The 22,851-nt window shown below is 44.3% G+C and overlaps 1 protein-coding gene across 3 annotated transcripts; it reads left to right on the forward strand.

Moving 5' to 3' along the window:
- Positions 1–10,966: 10,966 nt before the first annotated feature.
- Positions 10,967–22,054, forward strand: LOC311105563 (dorsal-related immunity factor Dif-like). 3 transcript variants are annotated; one of them, XM_084147748.1, is made up of 11 exons: positions 10,967–11,275; positions 11,784–11,795; positions 12,027–12,214; positions 14,609–14,941; positions 15,625–15,791; positions 16,017–16,108; positions 16,244–16,375; positions 16,588–16,692; positions 16,920–17,135; positions 17,284–17,355; positions 19,502–22,054. In XM_084147748.1, the coding sequence occupies exons 1-11, from the start codon at positions 11,242–11,244 to the stop codon at positions 20,002–20,004; spliced, it is 1,854 nt and encodes a 617-aa protein (XP_084003874.1). In that variant the 5' UTR covers positions 10,967–11,241; the 3' UTR covers positions 20,005–22,054. The 3 variants fall into 3 exon arrangements, with proteins under 3 accessions (XP_084003874.1, XP_084003873.1, XP_084003872.1); XM_084147747.1 differs by lacking the exons at positions 10,967–11,275; positions 11,784–11,795 and having other exon boundaries at positions 11,827–12,214; positions 16,247–16,375; XM_084147746.1 differs by lacking the exons at positions 10,967–11,275; positions 11,784–11,795 and having other exon boundaries at positions 11,828–12,214.
- The last annotated feature ends 797 nt before the right edge of the window (positions 22,055–22,851 follow it).

Genomic DNA, 22,851 nt, shown 5'->3' on the forward strand with positions numbered 1-22,851 from the left:
CAAACAAGCAAGATTTCTGGCTCTCACAGACCTGTAACTTCTTCTTTAAGAGGCTCCTCTGTCCTCCACTCGTTACCTATATTAATGGCACCTGTTTGAACTTGTTATCAGTATAAAAGACACCTGTCCACAACCTCAAACAGTCACACTCCAAACTCCACTATGGCCAAGACCAAAGAGCTGTCAAAGGACACCAGAAACAAAATTGTAGACCTGCACCAGGCTGGGAAGACTGAATCTGCAATAGGTAAGCAGCTTGGTTTGAAGAAATCAACTGTGGGAGCAATTATTAGGAAATGGAAGACATACAAGACCACTGATAATCTCCCTCGATCTGGGGCTCCACGCAAGATCTCACCCCGTGGGGTCAAAATGATCACAAGAATGGTGAGCAAAAATCCCAGAACCACACGGGGGGACCTAGTGAATGACCTGCAGAGAGCTGGGACCAAAGTAACAAAGCCTACCATCAGTAACACACTACGCCGCCAGGGACTCAAATCCTGCAGTGCCAGACGTGTCCCCCTGCTTAAGCCAGTACATGTCCAGGTCCGTCTGAAGTTTGCTAGAGTGCATTTGGATGATCCAGAAGAGGATTGGGAGAATGTCATATGGTCAGATGAAACCAAAATATAACTTTTTGGTAAAAACTCAACTCGTCGTGTTTGGAGGACAAAGAATGCTGAGTTGCATCCAAAGAACACCATACCTACTGTGAAGCATGGGGGTGGAAACATCATGCTTTGGGGCTCTTTTTCTGCAAAGGGACCAGGACGACTGATCCGTGTAAAGGAAAGAATGAATGGGGCCATGTATCGTGAGATTTTGAGTGAAAACCTCCTTCCATCAGCAAGGGCATTGAAGATGAAACGTGGCTGGGTCTTTCAGCATGACAATGATCCCAAACACACCACCCGGGCAACGAAGGAGTGGCTTCGTAAGAAGCATTTCAAGTTCCTGGAGTGGCCTAGCCAGTCTAGCCAGCTCTCAACCCCATAGAAAATCTTTGGAGGGAGTTGAAAGTCTGTGTTGCCCAGCGACAGCCCCAAAACATCACTGCTCTAGAGGAGATCTGCATGGAGGAATGGGCCAAAATACCAGCAACAGTGTGTGAAAACCTTGTGAAGACTTACAGAAAACATTTGACCTGTGTCATTGCCAACAAAGGGTATATAACAAAGTATTGAGAAACTTTTGTTATTGACCAAATACTTATTTTCCACCATCATTTGCAAATAAATTCATTAAAAATCCTACAATGTGATTTTCTGGATTCTTTTTTCTCATTTTGTCTGTCATAGTTGACGTGTACCTATGATGAAAATTACAGGCCTCTCTCATGTTTTTAAGTGGGAGAACTTGCACAATTGGTGGCTGACTAAATACTTTTTTTCCCCACTGTAGGTAAAGCATCCAAGCAGTACATTTCTCCATAATAGGGTACAATCTTTATAAATATGATCTTTATAAATATGATCAATTATAAATCTACTGATGATACGGTGAGATAGGACAACCTTGCCTAATTCCTCTCTTTAACTCAAATCTAGGTGAGGTGCCATGTTCCAGTTTGATAGAGCTGTTATCATTCATATAGAGAGTCTTAATATCCCAATAGCTCTATAAACCACACAGCCAGTAGTATGCCCTAGAACAGGGTTACCCAACCCTGTTCCTGGAGAGCTACCCTCCTGTAGGTTTTTCGCTCCAACCCCAGGTGTTACTAACTTGATTCATCTTATCAACCTGCTAATTATTAGAATCAGGTGTGCTAGATTAGGGTTGGAGCAAAAACCTACAGGACGGTAGCTCTCCAGGAACAGGGTTGGGCAGTCCTGCCCTAGAAGGCTATACTGTTTAGAGCAGGGGTATCAAACTCATTCCATGGAGGGCCTAGTGTCTGAAGGTTTTTAGTTGTTCCATTCAATTAAGCCCTAGATAACCAGGTGTGGGGAGTTCCTTACTAATTAGTGAACTTAATTCATCAATCAAGTACATGGAGGAGCGACAACCCGCAGACACTTGGCCCTCCGTGGAATGAGTTTGACACATATGGTTTAGAGTAATGACGGCAACTCATTTCACTCACATATCATTGCACACTAGATTGCACATATATCCGTATACAAGCAGAACTCTGTTTGGGATTCTAAACCAACATGATCCACTGCATTCCTGGTTGACATTTGTTTTTCAGGAGGCATGTCAGGAAAGTAAGGTCCATGATGCACAGGGGTAAAAGTAATGCCCACCGGATGTCTAGCCCGCATTTTCCGTACTTGATGCACATGGTTTACAGCATGGAGAAGATCATTTTCTCCTTGTTCGACCAAAGCTAATAGTTAGAACAGATGAAAGGACGCATTACAACAATCTATACTGAACAAAATAAATTAATTAGGCCCTAATCTATGGATTTCAAATGACTGGGAATACAGATATGCTTCTGTTGGTCACAGATACCTTAAAAAAAAAAAGCAGGGGCGCGGATCAGAAAACCAGTCAGTATCTGGTGTGACCACCATTTGCCTCATGCAGCGCGACATCTCCTTCGCATAGAGTTGATCAGGCTGTTGATTGTGGTCTGTGGAATGTTGTCCCACTCCTCTTCAATGGCTGTGCGAAGTTGCTGGATATTGGCAGGAACTGGAACACGCTATTATACACGTTGATCCAGAGCATCCCAAACATGCTCAATGGTTGACATGTCTGGTGAGAATGTATACTATACAGTCTCACGGAAACTGGGAAATTTTTCATTTCCAGGAATTGTGTACAGATTCTTTTGACATGGGGCTGTGCATTATCATGCTGAAACATGAGGTGATGGCGGCAGATGAATGGCATGACAATAGGCATCAGGATCTCATCACAGTATCTCTTTGCATTCAAATTGCCATCGCTACAATGCAATTGTGTTCGTTGTCCGTAGCTTATGCCTGCCTATACCATAACCCCACGGCCACCATGGGGCACAATGTTCACAACGTTGACATCAGCAAACTGCTCGCCCACACAAGGCCATACACTTGGTCTGCGGTGGTGAGGCTGGTTGGACATACTGCCAAATTCTCTAAAACGATGTTGGAGGCGGCTTATGGTAGAGAAATTAACATTACATTCCCTGGCAACAGCTCTGGTGGATATTCCTGCAGTCAGCATGCCAACTGTACGCTCCCTCAAAACTTGAGACATCTGTGGCATTGTGTTGTGTGACAAAACTGCACATTTTAGAGTGGCCTTTTATTGTCCCCAGCACAAGTTGCACCTGTGTAATGATGATCATGCTGTTTAATCTGCTTCTTGATATGCCACACCTGTCAGGTAGATGGATTATCTTGGCACAGGAAAAATGCTCCTCAACAGGGATGTAAATACATTTGTGCCCAATACATTTAGAGAAATAAGCCTTTTGTGTATTGAACATTTCTGTGATCTTATTTCAGCTCAGGAAACATGGGACCAACACTTTACATGTTGCATTTATATTTTTGTTCAGTGTATTTCAATATCTTATCCCTTTCCCACCCCCTCCTCCAGGTTTGGATGAACGGACCAACCAGACTCTCAAGACCCTTGACGGGTACCAGGAACAGTGATATGCCAACCTGAAGGTACTTCCCCCTGCCGCCTGTGTCGGCCTTGGTCACGCACCACTTGCCTCTATTCCCAGACTTGTTGATGAAGTGATCCGGTACTACATGGACTTTCGAACTAAACTACCTGGCTAACGTTGGCTAGCATGCTTAACTTCCGGCGACTGAAACTTACTAGCTTTCCCCTGCCGTTATGGCAACCCCATTCCTATTTTCAGTTCCTGGAGTTGGAGGAAGTGAAGGAAACGGGGTTTGCATGGACCTCCGATGAAGAAGCAGCCACCTGAGCACTTGGCTGGGGTAACCACAGCAGCGAGGGGCCTTGGCACAGGTCTGAGTGACCAGTGCGCCCCTCCGCAAAAACATTACTGTGACAACAATGCCCCCACGTTTGGCAAACGGGGTACTAGGTCAGCCATTGCCAGAGCCCCTTGTGCCCGTAAAGAGGCCGGGCTTCATGCAGGCTATACAGTTTCACGGAAGCACAACGTACACTACCGGTCAAAAGTTTTAGAACACCTACTCATTCAAGGATATTTATTTATTTTTACTATTTTCTACATTGTAGAATAATGGTGAAGACATCACATCTATGAAATAACACATATGGAATCATGTAGTAACCAAACAAGTGTTAAACAAATCAAAATATATTTTATATTTGAGATTCTTCAAATAGCCACCCTTTTGCCTTGATGACAGCTTTGCACACGCTTGGCATTCTCTCAACTCGCTTAAACTGGAATGCTTTTCCAACAGTCTTGAAGGAGTCCCATATATGCTGAGCACTTGTTTGCTGCTTTTCCTTCACTCTGCGGTCCAACTCATCCCAAACCATCTCAATTTGGTTGAGGTCGGGCGATTGTGGAGGCCAGGTCATCTGATGCAGCACTCCATCACTCTCCTTCTTGGTAAAATAACTCTTACACAGCCTGGAGGTGTGTTTGGTCATTGTCCTGTTGAAAAACAAATGATAGTCGCACCAAGCCCAAACTATGACTGGTCAGTAGGGTAACCTCCACAATAACGTTTTTCGCCTGTGTCTATTTTTTATGAGTGCGGTCCAGCACTGGGTGCCAACCACTTACCGGAACGCATTTTACCATCTAAACCAAGTGAGGCTCATTGTGACAACAGTACCCCCAAGTGGCACGGCCATTCGGGGTACAGTGCGGAGAACAAGTATTTGATACACTGCCGATTTTGCAGGTTTTCCTACATACAAAGCATGTAGAGGTCTGTAATTTTAATCATGGGTACACTTCAACTGTGAGAGACGGAATCTAAAACAAAAATCCAGAAAATCACATTGTATGATTTTTAAGTAATTAATTTGCATTTTATTCCATGACATAAGTATTTGATACATCAGAAAAGCAGAACTTAATATTTGGTACAGAAACCTTTGTTTGCAATTACAGAGATCATACGTTTCCTGTAGATCTTGACCAGGTTTGCACACACTGCAGCAGGGATTTTGGCCCACTCCTCCATACAGACCTTCTCCAGATCCTTCAGGTTTCGGTGCTGTCGCTGGGCAATACGGACTTTCAGCTCCCTCCAAAGATGTTCTATTGGGTTCAGGTCTGGAGACTGGCTAGGCAACCCCAGGACCTTGAGATGCTTCCTACGGAGCCACTACTTAGTTGCCCTGGCTGTATGTTTCGGGTCGTTATCATGCTGGAAGACCCAGCCACGACCCATCTTCAATGCTCTTACTGAGGGAAGGAGGTTCTTGGCCAAGATCTTGCGATACATGGCCCCATCCATCCTCCCCTCAATACGGTGCAGTCGTCCTGTCCCCTTTGCAGAAAAGTATCCCCAAAGAATGATGTTTCCACCTCCATGCTTCACGGTTGGGATGGTGTTCTTGGGGTTGTACTCATCCTTCTTCTTCCTCCAAACACGGCGAGTGGAGTTTAGACCAAAAAGCTCTATTTTTGTCTCATAAGACCACATGTCCTTCTCCCATTCCTCCTCTGGATCATCCAGATGGTCATTGGCTAACTTCAGACGGGCCTGGACATGCGCTGGGCACCTTGCGTGTGCTGCAGGATTTTAATCCATGACGGCGTAGTGTGTTACTAATGGTTTTCTTTGAGACTGTGGTCCCAGCTCTCTTCAGATCATTGACCAGGTCCTGCTGTGTAGTTCTGGGGTGATCCCTCACCTTCCTCATGATCATTGATGCCCCACGAGGTGAGATCTTGCATGGAGCCCCAGACCGAGGGTGATTGACAGTCATCTTGAACTTCTTCCATTTTCTAATAATTGCGCCAACAGTTGTTGCCTTCTCACCAAGCTGCTTGCCTATTGTCCTGTAGCCCATCCCAGCCTTCTGCAGGTCTACAATTTTATCCCTGATGTCCTTACACAGCTCTCTGGTCTTGGCCATTGTGGAGAGGTTGGAGTCTGTTTGATTGAGTGTGTGGACAGGTGTCTTTTATACAGGTAACGAGATCAAACAGGTGCAGTTAATACAGGTAATGAGTGGAGAACAGGAGGGCTTCTTAAAGAAAAACGAACAGGTCTGTGAGAGCCGGAATTCTTACTGGTTGGTAGGTGATCAAATACTTATGTCATGCAATAAAATGCAAATTAATTACTTAAAAATCATACAATGTGATTTTCTGGATTTTTGTTTTAGATTCCGTCTCTCACAGTTGAAGTGTGCCTATGATAAAAATTACAGACCTCTACATGCTTTGTAAGTAGGAAAACCTGCAAAATCGGCAGTGTATCAAATACTTGTTCTCCCCACTGTACGTCACTGATCACCGGAGCCCAGAGTGGGACGGGCTTCAGGCAAACCTTGGCACATAAACACCGTTTTTTCAACCGAGTTCCACAGTGTTCACAGGTGTTTAAAGCCCATCAGTTGTTTCACCATGACACATGATCGGTTAGTGTCACAATTCAAATTTTGCCCTGATAAGTAGTTTTTTAATGGTTGCTTTATTTGACCACAGCAGTGTTCAATATTATAGAAGGTGTGTGTGTGTGTGTGTGTGTCAGTAACCTTATAAATAGGAATACTTACAAAATCTGCATACTGTATGACACAGATACGGGTAAGAATTAAGTAATATTGTCTCTAACACTCTAAATGTTAGGGGTGGATTTCATCAAACCCTTCACGAAATCCAGGAATGGCAACAGCTGGTGGCTGACGGCGACAAATTACTTTACCAAGTGGGTGGAGGCTATACTCATTAAGGTCAGTAAAGGAAGAGAATGTGCTTAACTCTAAATTCCCTTCTGTAACACATTAAAAAGGGTGCTTGGAACCAAAAATGTATTTTCCTTTTGTATGATACCCATCAAGGACAAGACTGGTAAGGCCACCTCCAAGGCGATGATGGACACCTTCAACACCTACGGTTCTCCTGAGGTCATCTTGAGTGACCGAGGTTGCGAACTCTGGAACAAGTTACAGATGTTATGTTATATTTTGTCACCAATGTTTTTTTGTTTGTTTTATTTTTTAATTTGTTTTTGTTTTTTCATGGTACATAATCAGACATATTTTAATATCTTCCGTTGTCAATAGATATCCCTTTCCTACCCCCTCCTCCAGGTTTGGATGAACGGACCAACCATACCCTTAAGACTGCCACGGGCAAGTCCCTTGACGGGTACCAGGAATTGTGGGAGGACAACCTGAAGGTAATTCTCTTTGCACACAACAGCAGCATCCAGGCCTCCACCGAGTACACTCAACCTCGCCTGCTGTACGGATGGGAGCCGCAGCTGTTTACTGAGGTAAACAATGCAATTTTATATAGAATTATTGCATATACTGTAGTCTTTAAAATGTGTGATTGACTTAGTGTTGTTGTTTGTCTACTGGTATTGTTGTATAACGTACTTTCAGAATACTGAAACTCCACCTGATGTGGTGGAAGTTGTCGAACCAGATCAGAACGCCTTCGAGGACTACCTTCAGGCATGGCTGAGACGGATGTGGAGGTTTTTGAGCAGGTAAAAATTATTGTCCACTGTTAATTTATTTTCTGGTCCTCCAAGAGATATATTTGTAATAATATGAAATATAATTGCATTTATTTCTGTTATCAATCAAGGTGGGTGAGACTGAACATCGACAAGGTGCAGGAGAAACAGAAGGAGAGATACCGGAGGAGAATCAAGAAGGGAACCAAGTGCATTGACATCCGGGCGAATGACTTGGTTTGGAAGAAGGACGAAAGGAAGGCAAGACCTGGGAAACCTTGCTGCTCTTTCGCTCCTAGCTGGGGTCACCATCTGTTAAGGTGAATATGTGATGATCTCGGTTCGACAGACGCTGGGAGATGGGAAACAAGTACAGGGTGATGATTTAATAAATAAAAGACATGGAACAAAACACGGACAGTGTCTGGACAGGGAAATGAAACAACATAAATGCAGACACGGGGATCAAACTGGGGAACAGACAGATCTAGAAGGGGCAATCAACAAAGTGAAGGAGTCCAGGTGAGTCCAATGAGGGCAGATGCACGTAACGATGGTGACAGGTGTGCATAATGATGGGCAGCCTTGCGCCCTCGAGCACCAGGGAGGGGGAGCGGGAGCAGGCGTGACAGTACCCCTGCCTCTAGGGACACCACCCGGTCTCCCACCTGGGCGAGCCTGACGGGTTGGCCGAGGCATGGGAGCTGGACGAGCCGGCCGAGGCGCGGGAACCTGTCGAGCCTGACGGGCCGGCCAAGGTATGGGAGCCTCACGAGCCGGCCGAGGAGCGGGAACCTGTCGAGCCTGACGGGCCGGCCCGAAGCTTGGGAGCCTGACGGGCCGGCCGAGGCTTGGGAGACTGATGAGCCGGCCGAGGCGTGGAAGCCTGACGAGCCTGCCGAGGCGTGACATGGGATGGGAGCCTGCCGAGCCAACCGAGGCAAGGAAACCTCTCGAGCCAGCTAAGATGTGGAAGCCCGACGAGCCAGCTGAGGCACCCGGACCCGACGTCACCAACCCCAACAAAAACCCCAACAAAAAAAAGAACTTCCTTGATGCTTCCAATATTGGTGTCTGCATTCTGTGACGATCTCGGTTGGACAGACGCTGGGAGATTGGAAGCAAGTACCTGCTCCCGCCAGGGAGGGGGAGCGGGAGCAAGCGTCTATTTGCATTTGCACACAAAATAACCTGAAGCTAGTTTTAGTTTCCCTAACACTGATATTTTTATCTTTGTCTTCCTAGGGTTACCTAGGTGGAAGCCAACTATCTTCTCCAGTTGAAGCAGTTGGACGGTCGACATTTACATTTTAGTCATTTAGCAGACGCTCTTATCTAGAGTTAGTGAGTGCATACATTTTTCATACTGGCCCCCCGTGGGAATGAAACCCACAACCCTGGCGTTGCAAGCGCCATGCTCTACCAACTGAGCTACAGGAGTCCTACCACTGAAAGCCCTGACACCCTACACTTTGGTGAATCCCATGAGACAAAGTATGTTAAACTTTGGTTGACATGAGAAAGCAAGAAATGGTAGTTATGCTGAGCTTATAAAAAATGTACCTCTACAATTTACCTCTCCAAATGACTTTAGGACCATCGACTGTCCGAGCCACACAGGAGGTATCCCATCCACTAGAGCCAGTGAGTTCTGATCAGTTTGATTCTCTGTGCTCTGAGTCGCAGGGGGACCAGCTTGAGGTAGGCTATACCTTAAAAAAACTGTTGAAAAGTAAATATATCCCATTTATAACGCTGCACAAATCCATCACCTGTGTTTGACTACATACACAGATTAACTAAAAACACTAGCACTGCAAACAGTCACGACAAAGAGAGCAGCAGTGCCTGGACTTTGCACTCCCTCTTTGAGTCCCCCTTCTGAGACTGGCTGCCTGTTGAGAACAAGTTACAGGCAGAACCTCCCACCCACACAGCACCCACCTCCCCTCTATTCCACACACCAGTATTTCAGTCTATGATTGCGATGTGAGTGTACCCCCCCCCCGCCCCCCAAAAAAAATGTTGGTTTTCACAGCTGTTTCACAAGGTGTTCATTGTTGTAGGTTGTAAGTTATCCCTTGATGGTATTTGTTAGTTCAACATTATTCATTGTTGTGTCCTTGAACCTACAATAGATATATATATTCAACCACAAGGGTGTACTAATGAGCTATGCGAGATAGAAAAAAAGAAATCATAATAGAGGACTACTGAAATAATATTATTTAAGTGTAGATAAGGGAAGGGCAGCTTAAAATAAAAACATGCCAGCCAGACAAGCCAATGTATGAATCAAACGTATTTGCATATGAATGCAGTGGAAATTAGCTGACTTTTGTGATCTGTAAGATAAGTAACATTGTGTCAAGCAGATCACACATTTTCTCTGCTATTTCGGAAACGTAGCAACGTTTAAGACATGTATTCAATGTTGTTGAAATGTTAACAAGGTACCCAAAAGTACTAAGAAGTAATGTTTTCATCATATTAGCTAAACAAAACTCGTTTAAAACAGCGACATTGTCGCGGTAATGAGCTTTGTTTGCAAAGCGGGGATGAAAATAACGTCATTTAGGCTGTAATGATCTCCAAAATTCGATGCATTAGGTTGATATAGCGACGAACGCGAAACGTTTATCGAATCCCGTTGTGACATCGAGAACACTTTTTGCCATGACACCCCCATTGATTTTGTTAGTCACTCTTACCGGAACATAATTTCACTTATGGCCCCCAAAAGACTAGGGCCAGCTCTGTCTGGAAGTGTGGGTATTGATGTGGGTATGCAGACCAACTGCATACCCACATGGGGATTGCGAGCAACTGCGGCCCCTCATGATGAGTTCAGATTTTTTGTGGCCCCCACCACCGTCAAAGTTGCTCATCTCTGACAGAAAGGATAGATTAATTGGATTACATTACATTACATTTATTAGTTGGATAAATTGGCATATCGTTGGAATCACACCTGGATGCACCATGTACGGATGACACCACCATGATAAATGGCATGTTTGTGCACTGCCAGTATCCTTCTTTACTCATGCTATTATAAATATCCCACTCTATTTTGCATTAAAATGAAATATACTTCACTATTTTCTAAAATATAAATGTACTTGGTGCAAGTAGCTATATTTTAAAGTACAATAACCGATCCCATAGTGCGTAAAAAGCGGCCATGAGGAAGGGTATTTTTCTATCACGATATTCATTGCACTGGCGGCTATTATACTACAGTAGTTTGCAAAATATAGTTGATGGAATGAGCCGTTATCTGAAGTTTCTACATGTCTATGGCCGGTCACATCACTGCCCCTGGGGGTTTCCCAAGCGGTGACGTAAGGGGATTTCCACCCAACGGAACAGCCAGTCAAACCATCCAACAAGTGCGGAACTAAACGCACAGTCGAACAGGGCGCTTATGAGGCGACTCATTTGATCCACAACATATTCACGAGCTCATCGCATACTAGAGAGGTAGAATTTGTATGCTTTTTAAAAACGAAAGTCCAATTGAACCATATCGAAGTACGAGAGCGAAGAGAGGATAATATTTGATTGCAGTAGCCTACCATGGCCACGAAATGATCGGTCAGGGGAAATAGGGCAGAACTGTGTTTGTGTCTGGGTTTTTTAAACTACTCGAACAAGCTTTTCACCCCCAGGACAACCAACATCGTAACGTGCCATGACAAACATGAGTGTTCAAAACGGCACTTCAAGTAAGTATATTTTCTTTAACATGAACTAAATCTGAGTTATGCATCTACGGTGTCTGATCTGTGTTGGCCCACGACATTCATATTCGCATGGACAGTATTATAATTTTCATAAATAATGTATCTACATAATAGTGTAAATAGTGCATTGTCACGGGTCTGTCAAAAAGGGAACTGACTGCAGGGGCCCAGACAAGTGATCCTATATTCTAAACGGCACACACTGCCGTGCTATTCAACTGACAGTTTGTGTTGTCATTCTGTCATCACCAGCGTGACTGACAGTTGAGTAGAGGGGTCCACACCCACTTCTGAGATGTTACACAAGTCTTAGGCACTAGTCTTAGGCTACCTGTTAAACCTATACTATTACATTATAATACATATACTTACCTGTTATACTTATACTATTACAATCATTGTCATAAATGTATTACACCTATACTATTACATTGTCACAAAGTAATTATTCATGAGTTAACTCACTTTTTTCTCCCACTTTGTACAACAGCAATCGACTTGGGTGAGTAGGCTATTTGTTATTATTGTATAGTAAAAAATAAAAATAGCTAGTAGGCCTATAGTCTACATACATAGGGCCTCCTAGGCCTATGCATCATGCTCATGTTTTAATGTAGCTGGTACAGTACACATACAGACATAGATCACACTCAGATGGCCTACACACCAGCTCAATGTTTGCAGTCCCCATCAGCATGTTTGCAGTCCTCATCCCACTCCCTCTACTTTTTAGACATCATTCAGGAGTTGATCTCTGCAGACAAAGGGTTTCCCTGTCAGGCCCAGTCTCGTTTCTGCCTCCCCGGACCTCCTCATCCCCCTGTAGACACTGACCTCCAGGCCCAGAACCACAGGGCCATGTCCAGACAGACCCCCTCCTCGACGCCCCCAGTACTGGTGCCAAGGGGCACGACCTCCAGAGTGAGTACCAGGCCTTTCGGGATATAATTAAAAAAAAATATTCAGCCACTCTTGGAGGGAAATGAATGTTCAATTAACAATAAACTGCTACAAGGGAGATCGTTTTTGTTAGGCCATTGATTCATGGAGTTCAATAGAAAAACGGAGAGGTTGACTTGTAGTTATTGTGTAGTGGTTAGTTAATGATGTGATTTGTTTCTGCAGCCACTCAGGTACACTTTGTGGTCACATCAGTTCACACTGTCAATGCTTGGTATCTCCGTTTGTTGTAATAGCTGGGAGATAAAGTCATGTAAACAGATAGCGGGGTGATCTAAGGGCTAGTCTTATCAGGGACGTGTGCTATCGCTTCCTCATGGGCTAGTGGTGGGAACCAAGGCAGACAGACACACCTCAGGGCTAAGTGAAACGCCACTACTGACAGTTTCCAAGGATAAGGAATGTGCACAACGGCACATAGCGTGGTGACTGGATTCACTGGTGCTTTGACTTCTAAGGCGGCCTTGATTACCTTGTTGTTAGCCTTGGATTGCTGTTCTCCAATAGTCTGGAACTCACAGTGAGACAAGTGTGGTCTGTGTATGTCTGTGAGTCAAAGCGGTGCCTTGAGATAGACTGTGAGCTGAGTTGACAGACTCCCGTCTGCATGGTGTGGCCTCTTGTGGGAGAGGAGGCAGAAAAGGAGAGAAAGAGCGTAATCTGTTTCCTACTTTTGTTTTGAGTTCCCTTCCTTCCGGGACCCAACCCTTTCAGGGTGAAAGTTCACATTCGGAGGCTTTTCTGCTTTTCTAATTGGTCGATCTGCTGTAGATTATGTCAACTTCCTGTTTCTCGAGCATGCTCCTCCCGGCTCGATTGGCTCGATCCTAGCTGCTTTTGGCAGGCCCATACTATCACGCTTACACAGACATACACACCGCCCGGAGACGCTACTTTGAAGTGGAGCACAATGATCTCACACGCACCTCTTTTTGTTCCTACAGCCTTATCTACTTATGGCGGTTTGTTTAGACAGACTTGAGTTGTAGGACGGCTTGTAATAACAAAGGGAGAAGGCGATCCCTTAAGTCAGTCAGCTTGTTTTTCTTTGTTCCGGGTTTGTTTTTGGTGAATCGTTTTTCCTGTTGCTGGTCTCTAGGGATTCTTCAAACGGGCTGTTAATTAGAAGGTATGTGGTTGAACTTGGAGCGTGAAGGGCAAATTGTGTGTGAGAGGGTTTACTATAATGACCACAGACTGTTTTTTATTGATATAAGTATACCACTTTGACATATAAGAGAACCTAGGAGGAAGGCCCTCAAAATTGTCAAAGACTCCAGCCACCCTAGTCATAGACTGTTCTCTCTGCTACCGCACGGCAAGCAGTACCGGAGTGCCAAGTCTAGGTCCAAAAGACTTCTCAACAGCTTCTACCCCCAAGCCATAAGACTCCTGAACAGCTAATCATGGCTACCCGGAATATGGGGCGGCAGGTAGCTTAGTGGTTAAGAGCGTAGTGCCAGTAACCGAAAGGTCGCTGGTTCTAATCCCCGAGCCGACTAGGTGAAAAATCTGTCGATGTGCCCTTGAGCAAGGCACTTAACCCTAATTGCTCCTGTAAGTCGCTCTGGATAAGAGCGTCTGCTAAATAACTAAAATGTAAATGTAATATTTGCACTGCCCCCCCATCCTTTTTACGCTGCTGCTACTCTGTTAAGTATTTATGCATAGTCACTTTAACTCTACCCACATGTACATATTACCTCAACTACCTCAACTAGCCGGTGCCCCCGCACATTGACTCTGCAACGGTACCCCCCTGTATATATAGCCTCCCTACTGTCACTTTATTTTACTTCTGCTCTTTTTTTCTCAACACTTTTTTTGTTGTTGTTTTATTTTTACTTTTTTTGTTTAAAATAAATGCACTGTTGGTTAAGGGCTGTAAGTAAGCATTTCACTGTAATGTCTGCACCTGTTGAATTCGGCGCATGTGACCAATAAAATTTGATTTGATTTGATTTGATTTGAAATGGGCAAACAGACAGAGCTAGAGAGATGGAGGCATGAAGAATGAAAAACAGTCATGCATCTCAGCTGCCTGAGAGGGTGGAAGAGAGACGGAACTATAGAGGGGTTAACCAAAAACGGAAATGGGGTGCTCTCTAGTTTAACAGTTGAGAGGGGGGCATGGCAACAAAATGTGTCAAATGAGGACATAGAAAGTTGTGTACTGAGAGAGAATATGTAGATAACAATAACAATGCAGGTTATCTTTGAAACCGCCCTCACCATTTTACTCTTAGTACCATCATGATGATGTTCTGGAGACAAAGTTAACTGTTTGTTGTCTGCGGTGTTCTTTACATAGATTTTTAAACACGGCCATTGACTTTAAGTTATGTCTCTCCGCAGCCGCCCTGCTTCTTCCCTCAGCCCAAGCACCACTCTAGCACCAGAGATATGGCAGCACCTCAACCCGCTCGTGGGGTCTCTCACTCGGGCTCAAACCGACGAGGACGTGGGTCCTCTGGTTTACGGACTTCCAGGGGGCCAGATGGTCCCTCTCGACAGGCCCAGACAGACACAGATCTGCTGGAGCAGATCCTGGAGAGGCCCACCCTGGCCGTGGTGGAGCAGCCCAAGGAGAGAGGCATGAGGTTCCGTTATGAGTGTGAGGGCCGCTCGGCTGGGAGCATCCTAGGGGCCTCCAGTGGGGACTCCAACAAGACCCTGCCTGCTATAGAGGTACCCAATAGATCCATATTGTATTTGTCTTTATTTGAAGTTGATTGGAAACACTTTAATTTATAACAACTTAGCGAAGTTGCAGTTAATACCCTTACTCTTGTGATAAGTGACATCTTTCAGCAAATTGTGTTCCCAATGTCATCCCTAACCTGCACTGGATTTGCATGTATGTTTGTGTGGGAAGTGGAAGGGTTACCGGAATGTACCATCTTTCCCAGAATAAAGGTGTTTCCCCCTTGTTGGTTTGGCTGCCCTCAACATGTAGAGCCAGTGTAAGGAGCAGGGGCAGAGGGGAAGGGGGAGGAATTGAATGTAACTGAAATAGAAAGTAACCCATAAATCCACATCTTTGTGTGGTTCAAACTAAGGGGATTAAACCCCCCCACCCCCAACACACACCCTTTCAACACTGTGGATTCACACCCACATACTACAATTCAGACCACATCTCTCTAAGATTAACACTTCCAGACAAGTGCGAAGTTTGACAGTTGAAAGGGAGAGGCACTGAATAAGTTTTGGTTATTCACTTCACATTTATTCAGTTTTAATCATGCTCTCACTTGTGTTGGAGGAAGAAAGACGGTTTGATTGATGCATATCTCTCTCCTCCTTCTCTTTCTTTGTCCCTCTCCCACGCTTTCTCTCCCCATTTCTTTCTCTTCTTCACATTCTTTCAGCTCCAGGGTCCCATTCAGCACATAAAGAAAGTGATGGTCACTGTTTCCCTGGTGACCAAAGACTACCCGTACCGCCCACACCCCCACTGCCTTGTGGGTAAAGACTGTGCTGATGGTACCGGAATCTGTGTCGTCTGCTTAAACCCCCACAGCAACCGACGTCACAGGTACCCCTCTCTTTCTCTCCTCTATTCATCGCCTTCTTTTCTTGACAAGTAAATATTCTCCTTTTGTCCACCAGAGGCCCATATCCTCTTTCTTTCTCATTCATCCTTCACCTCTTTGGGTGTGCTTTGCCAGGAATGTGCACTAGGTTAGTGTAAACTAGATTAGTGTAAACATGTCTGTTTTTAATGGTTGGTAACCGACCATGTTTTGTGTGCATCTTGCAGTTTCGCTAACCTGGGCATCCAGTGTGTAAGGCGGAAGGAGCTGGATGCCTCACTAGAGAAGAGACGGAATCAGAAGATCGACCCCTTTAAAAGTGAGTAGAGCCCTGACACGCACACTAAGCACATCGCAAGCACACACAGAACTTACCCAATTAAACAAATTAAAAATTATTGTACAATAAAGTTGTCATTAGCAGTAGGGTAATATTCTCTCCTCTGTCCCCCAGCAGGCCACTCTAAAAGCATAGAGGACATGGACATGAACGTGGTGCGGCTGTGTTTCCAGTGTGAGCTGGAGTGGGAGGATGGAAAGAGGGACTTCCTGAACCCCATAGTGTCCAACCCTGTCTATGACAAGAGTAAGATCACCCCCCTCCCTACCAAACATCCTCCTGAAGCCGACACTACCACCTATACATGACTGCTTTTACAATAGTCTTCAAACGTGATACGAACCAGTACTGTAAAACCACAGCTATGTAAATGTACTTCATTCCTGAACCATCCAGAAGGTGCTCAGTGTGTGTGTCTGTGTGTGTGTGTGTGTGTGTGTGTGTGTGTGTGTTTACAGAGGCGACCACCACATCTGAGTTGAAGATTAACCGTCTGAACATTGTTAAAGGGCCATGCACCGGTAAGACTGAGATCTACATGCTCTGCGACAAAGTCCAGAAAGGTGAGATACAGCCAGATCCCAAGTTGTAATATACAAACACAGAGTTGAGCACGCTGATTTCTAGCAAATTAAAGGGGAAGTAAAATCATAGTAAAATCCTGTTAAAACAACTAGATGAAGTGACAGATGATGTGTAATGACACTTCTCTGGAAATACACTGTTGAAGTCATACAGCTTGGAGGACTATACAAGCTGATTGGTGTGTGTGTGTGTGTTGCTCACTCAGACGACGTTGAGATCATCTTCAAGCGGGGGTCTTGGGAGGCCAAGGCGGAGTTTGCCCAGACGGACGTCCACCGGCAGATTGCTATCGTGTTCAAGACCCCGTCCTACCAGGAACAGGACGTGGGGGAGGAAGTGGAAGTAAACGTCTTCCTGCGTCGTCTCTCTGACCACATGGACAGTGACCCCGTCACGTTTACCTACCAGCCCGACAACCCAGGTTGATACAACTTATGAATGTTATATATGATATCATAATGCTGTGTTATAACATGTTATGTATTGTGTTCTAATATAACATAATAGAGACAAAGGCTATTCAAACAGAGGGATTCAATATATTTGTTCTGTTTTGATGCCGTGTTCAGATCCATATGAATTGAAGCGGAAGAGGAAGATCAAGACAGACATCAGCTTCACAGAAAGTTCCTGTGTGGCAGGTGAGGATTGGCCTCGGCTCTCTCTCTTTCCAGCTTAAATGTCTGCTACCTATTGCAGGACAGAAAGTAAAAAAGAAGGTGAAAGAGACAACAATAAAAGCTCCTTAAACAGCACCCTCTCAAAAACAAATGACTGTACATCTGAGTGTCAATAAGGTGTTCTAACGTACAGTGCATTCGGAAAGTATTCAGACCCCTTGATTATTTATATATATATATATATATATATATATATATATATATATATATATATATTTTTTTTAGGGGGTAGATCAGCTTAATATTGCAGATAGATTGTAACTTCCATCAATGTAATTGTCTGCATCACTTCCAATCCCCCATGTTTTTTATATATATATATATATATATATATATATATATATATATATATATATATATATATATATATATATATATACATACATACACATATATACATACATACATACATACACATACATACATACATACATACATACATACATACATACATACATACATACATACATACATACATACATACATACATACATACATACATACATACATACATACATACATACATATATACATACATACATACACATACATATCCTTTAAATAAATATATTCCCCTTTATTACTTTCCAACCCCACCACCCTTTCCCTAATTGGACCCCTTGATTTTTTCCACGTTTTGTTACGTTACAGCCTTATTCTAAAATGGATTAAAATATTTTTTTCCCCTCATCAATACAATACCCCATAATGTCAAAGCGAAAACAGGTTTTTAGAAATTTTAGCAAATGTATTACAAATAAAAAACAGAAATACCTTATTTACTTCCAGAAGTATTCTGAACCTTTGCTATGAGACTCGAAATTGAGCTCAGGTGCATCCTGTTTCTATTGATCATCCTTGAGATGTTTCTACAATTGATTGGACATGATTAGGAAAGGCACACACCTGTCTATATAAGGTCCCACAGTTGACAGTGCATGTCAGAGCAAAAACCAAGCCATGAGGTCAAAGGAATTGTCCGTAGAGCTCCGAGACAGGATTGTGTCGAGGCACAGATCTGGGTGAAGGGTACCAAAAAATGCATTGAAAGTCCCCAAGAACACAGTGGCCTCCATCATTCTTAAATGGAAGAAGTATGGAAACACCAAGACTCTTCCTAGAGCTGGCCGCCCGGCCAAACTAAGCAATCGGGGGAGAAGGGCCTTGGTCAGGGAGGTGACCAAGGACCTGATTGTCACTCTGACAGAGCTCCAGAGTTCCTCTTTCCAGAAGGACAACCATCTCTGCAGCACTCCACCAATCAGGCCTTTATGGTAGTGGCGAGACGGAAGCCACTCCTCGGTAAAAGGCACATGACAGCTCGCTTCGCTTGGAGTTTGCCAAAAGGCACCTAAAGGACTCTCAGACCATGAGAAACAAGATTCTCTGGTCTGGTGAAACCAAGATTGAACCCTTTGGCCTGAATGCCAAGCGTCACATCTAGAGGAAACCTGGCACCATCCCTGAAGCATGGTGGTGGCAGCATCATGCTGTGGGGATGTTTTTCAGCGGCAGGGACTGGATGACTAGTCAGGATCGAGGGAAAGATGAGCGGAGCAAAGTACAGAGAGATCCTTGATGAAAACCTGCTCCAGATCACTCAGGACCTCAGACTGGGGCAAAGGTTCACCTTCCAACAAGACAACGACCCTAAGCACACAGCCAAGACAACACAGGAGTGGCTTCGGTACAAGTCTCTGAATGTCCTTGAGTGGCCCAGCCAGAGTCCAGACTTGAACCCGATCAAACATCTCTGGAGAGACCTGAAAATAGCTTTGCAGTGATGCTCCCCAACCAACCTGACAGAGCTTGAGAGGATCTGCAGAGAAGAATGGGAGAAACTCCGCAAATACAGGTGTGCCAAGCTTGTAGTGTCATACCCTAGAAGACTTGAGGCTGTAATCGCTGCCAAAGGTGCTTCAACAAAGTATTGAGTAAAGGGTCTGAATACTTATGTTTTTGCTTTGTCATTATGGGGTATTGTGTGTAGATTGATGAGGGGAAAAAAACGATTTAATCAATTTTAGAATAAGACGTTACGTAACAAAAAAGTCAAGGAGTCTGAATACTTTCCGAATGCACTGTAAGTCCTTTCTATCACCTACAGCTCAGAATGTGGCTGCAGCTGAAGCCTCCACCTCCCAGCCATTCGAGCCGTTCACCTTCCCCCCAGCAGAGAGCCAGCTGGTCCCAGAAGAGTTGCACCCTCCTGCCCAGTCTGGGGCCTCCACCATGGGGGAGATCCACTACAGTGATCCCCAGGAGGACAACTTCTTCAATGTGTGCATGAGCCCAGAGGACATCAGTATGCTCTCTCAAATTCTGGAGCCCCTGTTCCATGTCCCTGCCCTCCTTGGCTTTGACCAGGGGCTCAACTCCAACTTCCCCCCAGGCGGCATGGACATGAACTTGAACCTCAACCAGGGTGGGTCTGGGCAGGACTTGGGCTACTATAACGACCTGCAGTTCAACCAGATGGTCAACGAGAATCAGGCCTCTCTGATGGACCTCCTCCCACTGTCACTCCCCGACTCCGTCCCCCAGGACCAGGGCCAGTGTGATAACGAGGGGTATGCTTTGGTCCAGGTGAAGACAGAGGGGGACCTATGAGGGCAAAACGTACCCCCTTAAGACTGAATGTGGCTTGAACACAGCCCCTGAACTTTAAGGGGCTTTTGTTGTGTTGCTCCTCAAACTAGAAGTTTAGTGTGTGTAAAGTCCTAACTCTGCCCTGTGACAGTCCTCTCACCCAAACAAAGTACAGTATGAGAGTTTGGACACACACTGGTAATTTTCAGTAGCTGAAGCACCTTGTACCCTAATGGTGTGGTTACCCCTTGCCCCCAAAGGCCTCGCTGGACGAGGCTATAATCCAGACCCCTGTCCCCCCTTCCCAAACACGACTACTACCAGACCCTAAAAGGATACGTTTCAAAATGTCTGCCCAGACCCAAGCCTCTGAGTGTACTGTGTTGCCTTCACCATGCTGCTAACGTTAGGCTAAGGCTAATAGCCGTGATCAGCACAGCACTCACAGATGACATGTAGCTTTTGCATGTAGCTTTAACGCCTCAGGGGGGACCAGAGTGATACTGGTGGAGGCGAGTTGCCCTTCCACTAGGCTAACCATGGATGTTAAAAAACGATTCCTACCTACCCATTGTCATTACTACCTGTGGTGATTAGGGGACCATGCAGTGCTCTGACCAAATACAAAATGGACACTCAAACTCAACTCTTGTCTGCCTTGTCAGTTTTACTTGTCAGGCTCCGTCCTTGCTGTGTATATATTGTGGCTGAGGCAGACATCCACAAGGACCTACAGGAAATCCCTGATTTGAGGATTCAACTGAAGGAAAGCATAACTAAGGGCTCGATTCGATCCGTATCGCAGATGTTCAAAGCTATAGTGCGATTTGAAATGTAAAGGTAATTTCCAGTTGAGCCGACACATGCACCATTTACCGTGAATACAGTCTCTGCGAATGCGGCGTCATTGCTTTTAAATTTATATCGCGCTGTAGCGCGGATCTTCGGTGCTACAGATTGAATCGAGCCCTAAGCATTTAACTGTTGGTGCAAGACAACCTGAAAACGACCCCTCTGTGGAGAAATTGTTAAATAAAAGGGACCATCTACAAATGCTGTTTATTTTTCACTTTCCATATGTGATATATTATTTGTTGTATAGTCAAAGTTATTGTCTTTTGACTGGTATCTGTAGTTTTTGAATGTTGACATTAGTTTTAACCTCTGGCTCACCTGTTGACTCTGTTCATTGTAATAACCAATCTCCATGTACAGTAGAAACGACCATAGTCCAATGCACTGTCCATCTGTAGTTCGTCGTGTTAAACATGTTCAGATTCTTAACAGATTCACAGCTTCTTTGTATACTGTATGCTAGACTCCACCCTTCACACTGTAGAGTTTTGATTGTTGTCATTAGTATTTCAAAAATAAAGTGATTGCAAGTCTTCATCTTAAACTCTGGTCACATTAAGTGGGTTTTGTTGTTTGTTGTATAGGCTATTTAATATTAATGACATGATAGGTTTTTACAAAAATTACAAAAGCAAACTGGCCAATGACAAAAAGGAGAGAGGGACTGAATGAAAGACAGAGGGAAAGAGTCAAAGGCTGTGGGAGAACTGGGTCCGTTTTTGTGTTCAGTCTTGGCTGCTTTTAATGCGATCCTATTTTTAGCTGCCAGCTTTTGTTGCCGGTCAGAGTCCAGCCCACACACATTCCTAATGCCTCACTCACATTTACTCAAAAAAACAACGTGACTTCCCCTAACCTCACCAACACAACCTGCCCAGTATTGTACATGGGCCCTGACTTGACGGTTGTGACTTGAGAATTAGTGTAAAACACATACATATATTATTTGTGTTGTATGTAACTGGTGTTTTACCTAATGAAAAAGCAGAAATGCTCTTATGTTAGCCCATCAGTTTCTGGTGAAGAGCTTTGATGAGGCGCTTCACTTTGTCCTCCAATGTCATTGGAAATGGCTTTTTGCCTGATGTGCTTACACCACCTCTGAGTCACTGCATCAACAATGACTCATTCAACTTGTGTCTTGCTCCGCTGAAACTTGTTTGTATATTTTTAAGCATTTCTATTTGGATGTATTTATTAAACCATAATAGTTTAATCCCTTGTGTTCAGAGTTTTTGCTGAGTCAGAGGAGCATTATGGGAAGTTATAAGGCCACTGTAAAATCCCACTCAGGACAGCTGTTCAAGCTTTCACCCAGGTTCTGTTTATTAGGCACAAACAGTAACAATGTTTTCAAATGTTCTTACAGGAGAAGTTTAGGTGTTTGCTCTGTTATTATGCCTACTGAACGCAACACAGTGAAAGGCTACTGAATGGCGGCAAATGTTTCACTAGAGACGCACAAATCACACCACTAGAGATGCACAAATCACACCACCCTGTTATCTGCTGAACGGCACAAACCTGAATGGATATCTCTTTACAGGTCCATGGTGAACCATATGACGACGTACATTTGTGTAATAAGCTCAATAATAACATAGCAGCTGAATATCCCAGTTAAATGGTGTCTATTTTCTCCTCCTGTAGACTTACAGGCCCAGTCTGAGCAGGTGTATCTCACAATGTGCTTTTCACTGTTCACGAACACTGAAAATAGCGTGGCATAAAGCCACAGGGAAACTCCACACTGGGCTCACAGACAAAAGTTTCATTACTGTATGTACACACAGTTAGTTACACCTTGATGAGTATTACTAGAGGTAAATCTATACACATTTCATACTTTACTAAAGTGAACACACTCACATTAATGGTTTTATTTCTATAGGCCAACTGTATATGCCCACGAGTTTGTCCTGCTTTGGTCTGAATTCACTTGAAAACTAGCTCAGCAGCTTTAGAACAATTTGCATACTTGGCCAGAAATGTTTTGAAACACAATTCATGCAG

This window comes from Coregonus lavaretus (genome assembly GCF_964263955.1).
Source record: "Coregonus lavaretus genome assembly, chromosome: 30".
NCBI classification, from domain to species: Eukaryota; Metazoa; Chordata; class Actinopteri; order Salmoniformes; family Salmonidae; genus Coregonus; species Coregonus lavaretus.

Excerpts from the sequence above, each read along its gene's own strand:
- LOC311105563 (XM_084147746.1), top strand. The coding sequence starts at position 11,948 with ATGGCCTACACACCAGCTCAATGTTTGCAGTCCCCATCAGCATGTTTG. Across the intron at positions 15,792-16,016 it reads CACAGCAACCGACGTCACAG|TTTCGCTAACCTGGGCATCC; the intron begins GTACCCCTCTCT and ends TGCATCTTGCAG. Across the intron at positions 17,356-19,501 it reads AGAAAGTTCCTGTGTGGCAG|CTCAGAATGTGGCTGCAGCT; the intron begins GTGAGGATTGGC and ends TATCACCTACAG.